The sequence below is a fragment of the Tyto alba genome, unplaced genomic scaffold (assembly GCF_018691265.1).
Source record: "Tyto alba isolate M040663 unplaced genomic scaffold, T.alba_DEE_v4.0 Super-Scaffold_9, whole genome shotgun sequence".
In the NCBI taxonomy this organism is placed as follows: Eukaryota; Metazoa; Chordata; class Aves; order Strigiformes; family Tytonidae; genus Tyto; species Tyto alba.
Window position 1 is genome coordinate 13,190,741 of NW_024881330.1, and position 14,747 is coordinate 13,205,487.

Sequence of the window (14,747 nt, forward strand, 5' to 3'; positions counted from 1 at the left end):
AAGCAAAAGGCAGGCTCGTTAGGGGAAGAAAAAAAGAACATACATTTATTACAGACACTAACAACACATAACAGAGTACGACAGAGAGAAGCATTGCCACAGCTTGAGAACACCTTCCCCCCACCCCTCCCTTCTTCCCGGGCTCAGCTCCACTCCTGGTATCTCTACCTCCTCCCCCAGCAGCACAGGGGCAGGGAATGGGGATGCAGTCAGTGCTGCTGCTTCTTCTATCTTAGGTGGGGGGAGCCTCTGTAACTTGTTTCCCCTTCTCCATTGTGGTCCCCCTCTCACAGGAGACAGTCCTCCACAAACTTTCTCTGACATGAGTTCCTCCCATGGGCCGCAGCGTTCCCCACACTGCTCCGTCATGGGTCACCAACTTTCTCCAACTGGATTCCCTCCCATGGCTACAGCCCTTCCCGAGCTGCTCCGGTGTGGGACACCCCCACATGCTGCAATCCTCCCAGCACTGAATTACAGCAGCAGGGCTACCTTTTCCCATGAGACCCTGGGCTTCTTCGGGCACAGAACCTTGATCAACCAAGCAGAAGCCACAGGCCATAAGTCAATGTCTGCTCCACCGTAGATGGGTGGCAGGGGGGGGCCGCCCTGCCGTCTCACCACAGGATACAGGGGGGTCTCTGCTCCGGCACACCTCTCCCCTCCTTTCTTCCTCCGTTCCTCCACTGACCTTGGTGTTCATGCAGCTGCAGCAACTCCTCCTCACAAGTCCGACTGCCCATCACCACGTCCCTTCTTAAATATGTTATCGCAGAGGCGCAGCTGATTGGCTTGGTTTTTGAGCAGAGGTGGAGCTTGCTTGGAGCTGGGTGAGCTTCAAGAAGCTTCTCACAGGGGGCTGCCCCTGTAGCCCCCTCCCCTGCCACCAAAATCTCCACCACTCACTCAAACCCAGGACATAAGGATAATAGCTTCTTGCTTTGGGAATGGTCACACATTACGCAGAGGCAAATGAGCACCTCTAGGGTGCAGGTTATCTAACTCACTTTAGACACTTACTGTAGGATGGCAGAAATCACTTCTCCGTTGATTATAGAGTCAGAAGAATAACCTGAGCCATCTAAATGCAGGCATTTGTAGCTCAGTGAAGGACCTTCTGTCCCCTTCCACAATGTTCCCTCTCAGTGCAATTTTCTACCTTTATTGAAGCAAAGCCCAATTTTGGGCTTAACCTGCATGAGACCAAGATGCTCGTCAAGGTCCATTTTTGTAGCCATGAGCCTTGGAATGCTTTTCCCTAGTGCTGGCATATGAGCCGTGCTGCTGGTGTGCACAGAGGAATAAAACCAGGGATTCTGATGTGGAAACACAGAGGGCAGACATAGAAACAAACCCTGTTTTATCCAGTACATCTCCTGAGACCATCCAGAAGCCCTCAAGTAGACAGGGAGAGTGAGCTGCCAGTGTCATCCTGGCAGCAGGAAATCCTCATTGGAGCAGCTGCACTGCTTTTCCCCCCCAATTCCCTTCCTCCCTGGAAGCAACAGTCTTTGCAAACTTTGGCGCCATCAAAATTATTTAGTTCAGAAATGATCAAAGGTATGTGCAGCTCAGATCTGAGCCAGCTCTAGCACCTAAGGATTGTAAATCTCTGGGTATGGTGACTGCCTTGACTGATAAATTGTTAGAAAATATAGAAAGAGGAAGAACAGCCTTCAGCTTTCTCACACATGAATGTGAAATTTGTTATGTGGGTTTGTATCTTTGCATTTTGTTATTTGCATTTTGTAAGGTGATCTGTTGTTGTTTCTGTTTTGGGTTTTTTTTGGTTTTTTTTTTGTTTTTTTTTTTTTTTTGCAGTTCCTTAAAATTCTGCTTCTTTCAACATAATTTCATTTTATGAAGAGCTTTGCAGTAGATCAAACAGTATTGCGTTAGGTGAATAATTATCTCCACATGATTATTTATAATTTTCATCAAATAAGCACAAGCAAAAAGAACCTTATTCTCTACATTATAAAAATATTTTCTATTTCCTTTTTAAATGCAAAAACATAAGAAAGACTCTTGGCTCATTTTATAATTTCTCCAATGTGTACTAGTCAAGGAAATGGAAAGGAAAAGTAAATTATCTCATAAACCACTAATTTCAAAGAGTAAAACATAATTACAATACAAAGCTGTAGCTTCAAAATAAAAAGCCTAATCCATCTAAAACTATAAAGCAAGCATAACTGGTTGATTCAGAAATATTTTTGTTATTCTAGTATGTCATTTGTGACGATAAATTAAGTCCCAGGGAAGAAATTTATTGCATTACATTTGATTGTCAAAGAGGGCTGAATAAAATTTGCTTCTATGTCCTTGGACATGTGGAAAGCAAAAAACATTTTAATGAATGGTTAATGATGTACTCATTTCATGGCTTCTTTTCTCAGAATTACAGAAGTTAGGGGGATATTTTTCCTGTTTATTCATTTATCTCCTTTGCCAGCGCAGCGTTGCTTCATACAGTATATTGTCAGATACTTTATCCTGATTCAGTAATGAGATTCCCTTTATCCCCAAATCCATTATTTCTGCTGTGCTTCTTTCACAGCCCAGAGCTCTCCCTAGCTCTATTGTTTCCATTTTTCCCAATTTCCCACTGCTACCACTGTTTTGACAGGTCCACGGATTTGCAATGGAAAAGCTTCAGCTCCTCAAGAAGGTGAATACACAATCCTGTATGACAAGCTCCTATTTAAGAGCCAGCAGTGGCACACATACAGGTTCTGAGGTTTTTCTCATCTATGTGACACTATGACAGTATATATCTTCTCTCAATTATTAATATCTCATCAATAAAAAAACACAATGCGAGGTAACAATATGGTGGTCAATATTAGTTATACATTAACTCTTTATATTCAAAAACAGGCTCTAAATTAGCTATTACAACTCAGGAAAGGAATTCTGCTGTCTTTGTGGATAATTTTCTGTAAAACTTCAGTTTAGTGCACTGCAGCAGTCAAAAACTGAAATCAGCAATTAGGTAGTGTAAGAAATTAGATAAAAATATGACAGGGAACATGATATGCCACTAAATTAGTGACTTTTGACCGCTGCATGCCACTCTGCCTCTCAGAAGGAACTCAGTAATGTGTAGAAAACACTGGTAAGTGTGATCAGAGGAGTGTATTGGCTCCTAGTAGAGTCCATTCAGCCTGGAAAAGAGGTAATAGCCTGTGATTTTAAGATGGTGCAGTGAGGTAAAAATAATCAACCATGCCCAAGAAGCTCCAAACTGCCAATCAAACTCAAGGAGGTGGTCCTGGAGTCATCCCTGGTAGTCTCTGGAGTCAGCAGCTCAGTGTGCAGCAACAGTAAAAAAAGCCAGCACAGTACTGGGTACTGACAGGATGGATATTAGGAAGAAGGCACTGAGTGTCATTTTGCCTCTAAAGCACTGGTGAACCCACACAAGATCATATGACAGTATCACAGAATAATTGAAGTTGACATCTTGGATACTGTGTTCAGCTTTGGCCTTCACATCTCAAGAAAGATAGCAGGGTTAAAAGGGGCAAAATAAAAAAGTGGGAGAAGCCATCTAATGAGAGACTGAAACAGCTGGGAATCTTCATTTGGAGAAGGGATGATTAAGTGGTAATGGGCTCAAAGTTTATAAATTTAAGCTGGTGAATAAAATGAAAGAAGAACTGCTTGCTACTCAGCAAAACCCACAACACTAGGATGAGGGTGCACTTGATGAAACAGGTCTAAAAATACTAAAAGGACCAGACAGGGATGTATCCATTAACACTCATGATAAAAATGTTCTGGATGTTGGGTGGAATAGACCACAGAAAATGGCCAAGCCTGTGTGCTTTCCCTGAATATCACCTCCTTTTGCCACTGCTGGCGAAAGAGCACCATGCCAGATGGATACTAGATCTGACCTCACAGGGTATTTTTCATGTTCTGGTGGTTCTCTGATCATAAATACCAGATCTGTGCATGGCTGGGTCACCTGACAGTCATGCTAGATTTGAATTAGGTATGGGTTCATGATCGCATTTCTGTCAGGACAATCAAAGCACACAACACAAGCTTTTGCCAGAATCATACCTAATCCAGCGTAAAACCTAATAGTGAAAAAACTAATCTGTTCTTCAAACACACTTCAACAGGAAGGTGAGTTCATCCCCAATTAGCATGGCTTTATGTGATCATCATGTTCTTGAGAAGTACCTGAACTTACTGTATTGTCTAACTGCAGCTGAAGTGGTGTTTGGAATTGAGTTCTAGAATAACAAGTGACATGGAGAGATGAAGAGAGATGCAGTTTCTCAGTTTCAGTCTCCAGACCACAGAATAGGAGCACTCAATGACATTGTCACACAACGAGCTTAAAACAAATGAGCAGAAGTATTCTTCAGTGAGACACGTAAATCATAAGACACATTTTAAGGAAGGTTGTTGAAACCAAATAATTCAAAGATATTTCAGGTAAATTTATGGAGTTTGTGGTCAGAGGATCTGATATCCATCCAGCTCAAACCTTCTAAGTGCATGAAACTGCTAGGGGCAGGATCACTTGCTCATACCTGTTTCACAGACTCTTTTCCCGAGTATCCACCCTTGGTCCCTCTTGGGAGGCAGAAACTGAGGTGAAGGAGATCATATGGTTTGACCCAGTTGCTTCCATGTTTTTAGCATTTTAATTAGAAAAATATTATTTCCCTAGATGCTGTTATATGCAGAATGACTAAAGATGATCTGGAAGAATAAATATCACATATATTCAAAAACACTCTGAACAACCTATAATTTGAACTTTCAAATTGCACACAGTTCTGCCACAAATGATCTTAGACTCCAAAGCTCTGAGAAGGATTCAAGAAACCACAGCACCGCAGAACGGGGCATCTGCAATCACTGTCCATTTACCCAAGCACATATAGCCTTGATTCTTTCTAATCCTGTCCCTTCTGCAGAAAAGCAATGACATTTCTATTGGCACATGAGTCATGACCGTAAAGAAACCACATCCTGAACAGGTGCAAATTAGTGGTCATACTCAGCAACTTTTCTTATGTCAATGCAGAAGATCTGGGTAACGTATCTACTGAATACTAACATATACCTACAAAATAAAGAATGCAGTTAATACACCCAAGTTGTTAATTTCTCCTGTTCCTGCACGTCTTACAGTCCTTTCCTTCTTGCACAGGGAGATTGAGCCATCACCCACTTGTCTCAGAAAGTCTTCCCCTGACATTGTTCAGGTAGAAATTATTAAAGAAAACACAAGGCAGTATGGAATAGATAAATATCAGCAACAATAATCACATCTGCCAGGAGCAGTTAAACAAGCATTAAATGACTTGTTTATTTTCTTTTTCTTCAAGAAGTCTTTAAATATAATTAGTTGAAATTAGCTCAAACCTTGGAAGAATTTCCTGAGGGTATTAGACATACCTGTGAGCCTGAGATGTCACTTCTGAAGCCTCCATCCCGCTGTTTTTCTTCCAGTCACTACCTTTTACATCATGAACAGGATCTCCAAGCTCATATTTGCATTTAACACTGCATTTAAGCTTGCTACTTGCTGGTAGCAAATGTGGTGCCTCGTTAGTCAAGTTGTTAAATACTGAACAAGAGCAAAGACTTATCCCTGTGCAAACATTAACTTCTCTTTCTCTGCAGAGACCTGCAGGAGCAAGCCAGTGAACCACACCTCCAAGCTAAAAGGACACAGAGATTTTCACACCCACTAAGAAACCCTGAAAAGGTTTAGATTTCAGACAGACTGAGCAACCACTCTCTGGAAAAATAGACCTATTTTAAGTATTCATGCATTCATGCCCAGTTATTATTTAATAAGAACATGATTTATTTTTCTCTATTTTCTCATTTTTCCACCCATAACTTGCCTGACTTCTCTCTATTGCAGCCCAATGTACACAGCTCTGGATTGTGGTTCCCCCTTCTACTCCTCCCATCTCCCCAGTTAAAAGGCTTAATATGTGTTATTTTTAGTTAGTAAACTTTCACATTATTCATAAATCTTGCCTCCAGTCTTGTATGTACAGCTATTTCCTTGACATTTCCTCTTGGACATACTCCAGTCCTTTCTGAGAACAGGTTAGAGAGGCACAAGTTCTCTTTTGCTCTGCACTTACCACAAGACCATTTTCACACTATTCTTAACCTCACCTGATGGGAACTAACCTATAGAGAGGATAGTCTACTACCATGAGGCTGATCGTCTCTTTAGGGACACATTTGAAATTAAGTACTTGAACCCCAGCAGAAAAGGAGGGCGTTCATTCTTCCCAAGATACATAATTAAATTCCCTGCTGTGATGAAGTACCCATAGCATGTGAGGCATCATTAGTTTTACCAGAGTGAGAAATGCAGCAGAGAAATGAAACAATACTAGGCAGGTTAACCCAAGTGATTATCCAGATTCAAAATTCTGCATTCTTTTGGGTGACTTTTAGGAGACAGCTGCCTCTGCAAGTCAGGCTTATTTGCTCTCCCTCAGTTCAACAAAGTACAAGCTTCCAGCCTAGTTGCCCAGAAGCTGCCTTGCCCTTCACTGGCACCAATCATACTCGTTTGAGTTGAGCAGTTGGGCAAAGCTCTGCTAGGATGACAAAATATAATTAAATTAGGTATCTCATACAATCCTGTATCTTTAAAAAGCATGTGCAAAATCCCCTTTTCTCCACTGGAGCAGAAAATTAAATGTTGGGGTTTGTTTTGTTTTGTTTTTGGTTTTTTTTTAATTCACCCTTCTGAAGTTCACAGTTAGCTCCAAGTTCTTACTCTGGCTTTTTCTGGGAGTGCTTTTCTTCAGTTTATTTTCTTACTTCTTCTCATCTTCCTTCTCTTTCTAACACAGAAATCATAAATAATAATAACAGAAATCACTAGCAGCACACGTCTTGGTTTTGGGTGATGATAAGCTTATGCCCCAGGCAGTTATTGTAGCATTACCTATCAAATTCCCTTAACAACTTTCTCAGTGAAAAGCATGTTCTACACTAAGGAAGGGTATAGCAACATGTATAATAGCATATAATAGCACATCTAGTCCAGGCAGACTTAGGTGATGGCAGAACAGTGTGGTCCCTTGGGACATACAACACAACATTGCCATTTCAAAGCACATTCACCAAAGTCAGGTTTTAAAGCACTCTGAAGACGAAATCCTAAATATCATGAACAGTCAGTGAGTCCTCTCAGTGGAGGGTTTCTCACCATCTGGTAACATCCAAAAAAGAAAAAAAAAAAATAAAAATCAATCAAACTATTCATTTCATAACTTCCAACCCTATCTTTGGCTGCGTTCAGAGATTATTCATTACCAATACAGAAGGACTGCAACTGAATAAGCTGAACTAGCAGCTCTGCAGGAAAAAGGCTGTTGGGGAGAGCCCTGGGCGCTCCAAGGGCCTACCAGCGGCTGATCAGTTTTGCTCACCAGCATCCTGGCAGGCTACCAAACTCCCCTTGTGAAGACTGAGAGCCTCCCTACCAGGCTACAAACCACCTACACCATCCCAGTCCCAAATAGCTTCCTCCCTGACTGCACAAAGCTTCCTGTAAGACCTGACATGAGCCAGCAAGCATTTCCTTTGCTTAGTTGGAAACAGTGGCTCTACATTGAGCACCCAATTAGTACTTGACTAGCAAAAGCTGAGGTGACCTTGCAGCAGCTGCTCTGACCTAATTGGGAGTGTCTCCCCTCTCCTCTCCCCTGCCCCTTCCTCCCCCCTCTCCCCACCTCCTTCACTCTTCCCCTCCTTTCCTTCCTCCCACCCCCCTCCATCCCCCCTCTCCCTCCAACCCTCCACCCTCCCTTCATCCCTTCCTTCCTCCTTTCCTCCCTCCCTTCTTCCCTTCCTCCCTCCCTCTCTTTGCTTCTCTTTCCTCCATTCTCTTTTCTCTTTGCTTGCTTTATTTTTTGAGATGGTAACAAAACCAGGTCTTCATGAAAAGAGGAGACACTTTTTTGGGAAGGAGGAGAAAGTACAGAGTATGTGTGTCTTGACTGCTTCATTTTGAATAGGAAATTTCACATTTACTGACTTTAACAGTTAAGGTTCAATGGGCAAAGAGGTGTAAATCAGCTCCCAGGCCACATGGGATGCTTGCCTTGAGCTGCCTACAGGACTTTTTTAAGAGGAGATTTAATTCTGAATGATATGTAAACATGTACACTTCTGCTCAGTCCATGTGCCTCCAGACTGGAAAGACTTGGCATGGAGGAGAAGTCCCAATGACTGTTTTACAACTAAATGCTGTAACAGTGAGGAAAGGCTGTGAGGGTGGTACCTCCTGTTCTTATTCCTGGGAAGGACAACGTTCCAGTTGCAACTTCTGCTCATGTTTCCCAAAGTTTATGTTTCCAGAACTGCTGTGCAACAAGTAGGGCAGAAACAGACTCCATATATGTGCCTATAAATACACTGAAATCAATCCGTGCTTGCAGAGCACTCGGTACAATGGAAAGTCTTTTTCCAGGAACTACCATTTATTATTAATCACTCAAAAAGCCATGGCTGCTATATAGAGGATACATGATGAATTACTGAAATCAGTCTATGTGATGTTTCATCTCTGTATGACCATTGTACTGATAATTCCTTTCCGTTCAACCCTTGCCTGTTTTTCCTAGTGAAACTAAAAGCTCTTCAGGACAAAGACTATCTGTGCACATATCCTGGCCCAAACACAGTGGGGTCCTGGCCTCTGCCTGCCATTGCATTGAGGGCAGTGAAAAATGTCACTAGAATAATTCTGGCCGTTGTTGTGGCACACAGTAAATACTGGCTGTGGTGCACGGTGTCCAGGGTTGGGATAAGAGGCTTCAGGGAGGTGGTGGCTAAAACTGAAGCTTTCTTCAACAGGTGGCTAAGAGCAACTTATTGAAGTCAGAGTAAAATAACGGGGGCTGGTGTAAAATAAAGCAGCAGCAAGCAGCCCTGCAGGCACCCTGCCTTCACCAGCCATTCATCACAGATCACAAAACATTCACATCAAAAATCGCTGCCTGGGGAGTGACATTTTCCCGAGCCTTGCCTCTTTCCTCCCCTCCCCTAGGAAATCCATCCCTGGTAATAGTTGTTAAACTAATTTTTTCCCACCATGCTCAAAGGCCGACTGCGCTTTGCATCTCCCATTGCTGTCCAGCAGAAACCCCCCCTCACCGAGCTGTGAGCATCAACCCATCGGCCACAGCACTGATGCCTCTGTGCCTGCTGCGCAAGGAGGCGCAGGGCAGTAATCCCTCTGCCCGATGAATGCTCTGTGCCACAAGAACAGGTGAACAGAAAGTGCTGTGGTTTTCACGTTATGAATCTAAGGCTGAACAGAAACTCCTTTGTATTTATGAAGGGGGCGTTTCTCTGAGCTGCCTGATAAATCAAGGTGGGGGCTGTGCCCAGAACCAAGTTACAGGATGTTTAGGGGTGTAAAGAAATAGAAAGATTACGTAAGGGGAGGTTTTAATTAGTCAATATGTTAAAAAAGTGACTCAGCCCCTCTTCTTTCATAAAACAGTAGACCAGTCCAGGGCTAAGCCAGGCTTCCAGAGAAAGGGAAGGGATAAAAAGAAAGTCAAGATATAGAGTTTATTTCCAGCTTCATTCCTGCCACATCCATAAAGTTACATAGCTCTGTGTGATCTGTTCAGTTAATGGATTTAGAACATTTACCTGTCCCATGGGAGGAGAACCAGGAGACATAAATGTTGTTTGAAAAGGCTCTGATCAAAACCACAGTGTTTATAGAGTTGGGCTGGTGCATCTAAGGCTTGAACAAAATGGTTTCTTGCAACTATGATAGGCATTTAGTGATCCATATGTTTTGGTTTCTCTAATGTGTGCAGAATATTATTCTCAATCATCATTGAAATCCTGAGGGATCCAATGCCTTTTGCTCCACTAAGCCACAAGAACAAGTTGCCCAGGGAGGTGGTAGATGACCCATCCCTGGAAACATTCAAGGTCAGGTTGGATTGGGCTCTGAGCAACCTGATATAGTTGAAGATGTCCCTGCTCTTTGCAGGGAGATTGGGCTAGATAATCTTTAAAGGTCCCTTCCAACGCAAACCATACTATGATTCTAAATGGGCCCAAACTGGGCATGTTGATGCCAAATGCAAGCAGCTGTAAACAGGAGTTAATTTGGTTTTTGGTATGTCAGAGAACATGAACCATGAATTGTCTGCTGCCAGGGAGTTCTCAAATCATTGGAACAAGCTTACTTGACAGAAAGTGATACTTGGTTAGAAAAATTGAGAAGCTTGAATATACTGCCTCCTCAGCAGGAATAAACTGGTGTGTTATCTCACTGATGGGGTGGCCCAAAAAATGGGATTACTGTAATTTTTAAGCAAAGAATCAATGTTTCAGAAACTATGCAGAGGCATCTAGCTAATGATCCAGCTGAAAATAAGTAAAGACATTTGATAGAGCCAAGTGTACAAAGGAGGTAAGTGATGTTGCAGAGCTGATCATGGGCCAAGAGAAGTGCAGATGTGGAAGCATCTGAACAGGACCACAGCAGGAGCCTTTTCCTGATGCTTCTGGCAGCTTTGGGGAGTGCATTTCAGGGTGGTCAGCTGTGGACAGAGAGCCAGAACCTGCTGACCACTGCAAGACCTAGCTGGTGTGGGGCAGTGCTGTTGTCTTGCTCTCAGTGAGTGCGTTTCTTTCTCAGTATTGAACTGATGGATGCTTTGATGTAAAGGAAAATATTCTTAATTTGAAAAATAAAATAAACGCTTTGTGGAAGTGAAGTACTACATTCAGTGCTCTACCCAGGGAGGACTTGACTTTGTGATACCGTCTCTAGCTCAGTCTTTTTGCACTTGCTTTACTAGAAGTTTTTACTTTAGGAAGAGAAAAACATACTGAAGTGCAGAGGAGGTGGTATTCAGGAATCCTGAATTGTAATCCCAACTTTGCTTTAAGGAAGCTGCTGGCACATCTCTGCACCCCTGCTTCCCCTTCCACTTACCTGCTTGTGCAACGGGTGCTGCAGCACGGGTCAGTCAGCACAAAGCAGCTCAGACCCCTACTAATGCCTTTGCTTCTACTTTTGCAATGTCGTAAAAACCTACTGTATCTACAGAAGTAATGAAGCATCAGTGACAGGCTGGGGTCTGTGCTGATCTGCAGAAGAAACCCTCTCATCTGGCAAGGCAGAGAGAAGCCTCATTGCCAGGTCAGCCAGGAGGGGTCTATAATCAGTCTATAGCCAGTGCTGACACCTCACTTAGTGCCCTGTGGGTGTAAAAACAAGCCTGCGTCTCCATCCTGGACAGGAGTCATTCCTGACCAAGCTTTGTTCCCATGAAGTCAGGCAGACAAGTAACCTTTACCAAGACATTTCTCACAGGCAGTGGTTCAATCCTTCACAGTCAGTGCCACATCTCAGCATTCAAGTATTTGTTTTGCAGCTCAGCTGCGCATCCTGCTTCTCTCCAAGGGGCTTGTTATTTTACAGTACTCCTAACATACTTATTCTTCTACTCTCCAAATGCCACTGGCAAGATTTGTCAGCAAATTACTGTGGAGCCAGAAGAGGAAAGGAATAATAAGTCCCACCTGGGTGGCCTTAGTGCACAATAATACATAAGGTTTGGATGTGCTTGTTAGAATCAGTACCAAGTCAGAAGTTAGTCTCTCGTCAAAGTATGAATTAAGCCACAGTGATTTAACTCTTCTCCTTCCCTTCCCCATACACATGTTCCCAGTCACTGAAGGCTGCCTGGGCCATGGATATGAAACATCCCTAGGGTTGTCCTATTTTGTTGCAAACTCTGTCAGTCCCAAAGGCAGAGCCGTGAGCTCTCCCATGCTGTGATGGGGAAAAGAGGATCTGCTTTCTGCTTAGTACAGCTATTAGGATGCATGGCCCAAAACCACAGCCCACCAATATGACCCTCAAACTTCTGGCTGGTTCATCACTCAGCAGTAATGATGTAAAATAATTCTGTGAATGCTAATTAAGCGGTGACATTTACAAAGATGCTTCTTTTTTATCAGCATGCTGTTTGCACTGGAATGTAACCACTGACTGTTCAGCAGGGAAGTTTTAATGCTTGGCACAGGAGAAAAAACAGCCTGTTTGCTGTGGGAAGTGCTCGACATCTAAGATCATCATGCACATGATGAGATTCTCTAAGTAGACATGACGTTTAAACATTGTTCAGGAGGCCAAACAGGTTGGCTTATATAAACAAAAAGATGTTTGAGCACAAACCCACTCAGAAGTCACTCCACCTGGCAGAGAGTCTTTTTGTTATTACAGCCTCAGAAAGGTTGTAGCTCACTTTACTAAGACAAATACAGAGGTCCAGGCACACACAGGACCCTGATGGGCAGATGTGGAGGATAGGCAATGTAGGTTGTCCTCCCAGAGTTTTACCAAAAGCTACTGCCAATTCTTGACCACATAATATAGTTCTCTATTTACAGTTGCCTATGTATGAGAATAAAGTAATGATTTCTGCTTTGCCCATGTGTTGACAACGTATTTTCACTTCCTGTGTCCCTCTGATTCTACATCACCAACATTGGATCTCTTTCCTTTTTAAATCTATCCTTCTATCATAAATCTGGTATTATTGTGCTTACTTCAGTCCCAGCTGAAATAAGTAACAAGGCAGTCATTGACCAATGTAAAAGATGCTCCTAGATGAAGAGGCTAGTAGCAGGTTTTTCCGACACTTCTTGAAACAGGATGAATATCCCACTTCTCTTAAAGTGCTAAGAATTCATTTATTTCTGGCTCAGTGGGACTGTGAAATGCTAGAGCTTAACAGTGATATATTCCAGAATAACCTCCTGTTCTGCAAAACTTTCAAATTAATCTTCAGTAGGATTTTAGAGGATTATCTTCACAACAGGCATATCTTTTGAAAGCCAGAAGAGCAGATGCTGCCTTCATCCTTTCTGTAGATACCAAGTTTAAACTGAGCATTTTATGAAACAGCTGGTACAGTAACTGTGTCCAAGTTTAGACAGCAATCATTGCAGGCTGATTTGATTTTCACTCTGAATAGTGAAAATCCCTGTCAGGCCAAATAAACTCCATCCTTCTGTTGTCCTGAACTAGTCATGAGTGAAAAAAAAAAAAAAATTACCTTGAACAATTATTTGTAGAGCATTAGGTTATTGCCCAAGCCAAATCCCAGGGAGCTTCTGAGGGCTACAAGCAGGACATGGGGCTCTTGCCACTTAACACCAGGTGACCCACAGGAAGTGATGATCAGGGAGGTAGCAATGGCCAGCCACAAGTACGTGTGCTTCATGTTGATGCTGCCAAATGTCTTTGAACTGGACTGGAAATTGATCTCCACTGGTGCTACAGCAATTCAGCTTCCCTTTGCTACCAGAAAATCCAAACTTGTAAAAAGGAAGTGTGCAATCAGCCCAGACTTTCCACAAAATCACACTTTCATTCAAAGCCAGCTGTATCTTTCAGATGAGGGGACCTAAAAGTTTCCCATACAATCATCTCCTCTCTCCACTTTTATCATAGCCATCAATATAACATCATTCATTAATATTTCTCCTTCATTTTACTGAAGTTGGAGGGAAGATGTTCAAACAAAGTCTGTATAAAATTACTAGAGCACTACTAGTGTCTAAAATAAACATACTTATGTCTCAATATTTGCTACTCATCAATGTCCTTGAGAGCATCCTGCCTTCACAGGGTACAACTCAAAGGCGTTTGCTTTTCGTGGGTATGATTCACACTTTGTCAACAATAAGCACATTTGGTTGAACAAAGCACTTTTGTTTACTGCAGCATTTCTCAAGGTGTTTGAAAGCAGACAAACTCCACCAATTGCTACAAACATTGTTAGTATCAGAGATGGAAGTGGCTGGTCAAAAATAGCTGTCTGCGTAGTCTGGCAAGGAGCCTGTCTCCAAACAAAAATTTGGAATGAACCTTCTCATGAAGGATCAGGTCTGCATCCCTTGTGTTTCGAATTTCATTCATATTTTACTGGGACTATTTAATAAAGAAGAAAAGCAAACAAAATTGAAATAAGACAAAGATTACTATATGAAGAAATGTTGTTGGAGGAATAACTAATTCCTCCCTTTCTGTATAAACATAGAGAATAATTACTCTTCTATTCATAGGATCACAGAATCATAGATGGGTTTGGGTTGGAAGGGACCTTTGAAAATTACATAGCCCAACCCCCCTGCCACAGGCAGGGACACCTTCCACCAGACCAGGTTGCTCAAAGCCCCGTCCAACCTGGCCTTGAACCCTTCCAGGGAGGGGGCAGCCACAGCTGCTCTGGGCACCCTGTGCCAGTGTCTCACCATCCTCATTATAAAAAGTTTGTTCCTTATATGCAATCTAAACTTACCCTCTTTCAGTTTAAAACCATTTCCCCTTGTCCTGTCACTACAAGCCCTGGTAAAAAGCCCTTCTCCATTTTTCTTATGTGTTCTTTATGTACTGAAAAGCTGCAGTAAGGTCTTTGTGGAGTCTTCTCTTCTCCAGGCTGAACAACCCCAACTCTCACAGGTTTTCTTCATAGAAGAGGTGCTCCAGCCCTCTGATCATTCTTTTGGCCTCCTCTGGACCCGCTCCGACAGGACTATGTGTTTCCTGAACTGAGGACTCCAGAGCTGGATGCAGTGGTAGCAGGAGACTCCAGGTCGGGTCTCATGAGAGCACAGTAGAGGGGAAGAATCACCTGCTGGCTACACTTCCTTTTTATGCAGCCCAGGACATGATTGGTTTTCTGGACTGC

At 42.8% G+C, this 14,747-nt stretch overlaps 1 protein-coding gene across 1 annotated transcript in view; it reads right to left on the reverse strand.

The window, feature by feature from the left end:
* Nucleotides 1–5,459, reverse strand: part of FER1L6 (fer-1 like family member 6) — a 75,522-nt gene extending 70,063 nt beyond the window's left edge. The window contains exon 1 of the mRNA XM_009973063.3: nucleotides 5,425–5,459. Within this exon, the coding sequence (XP_009971365.3) occupies nucleotides 5,425–5,459 (35 nt within the window). The remainder of the gene's footprint in view (nucleotides 1–5,424) is intronic.
* Nucleotides 5,460–14,747: the final 9,288 nt, after the last annotated feature.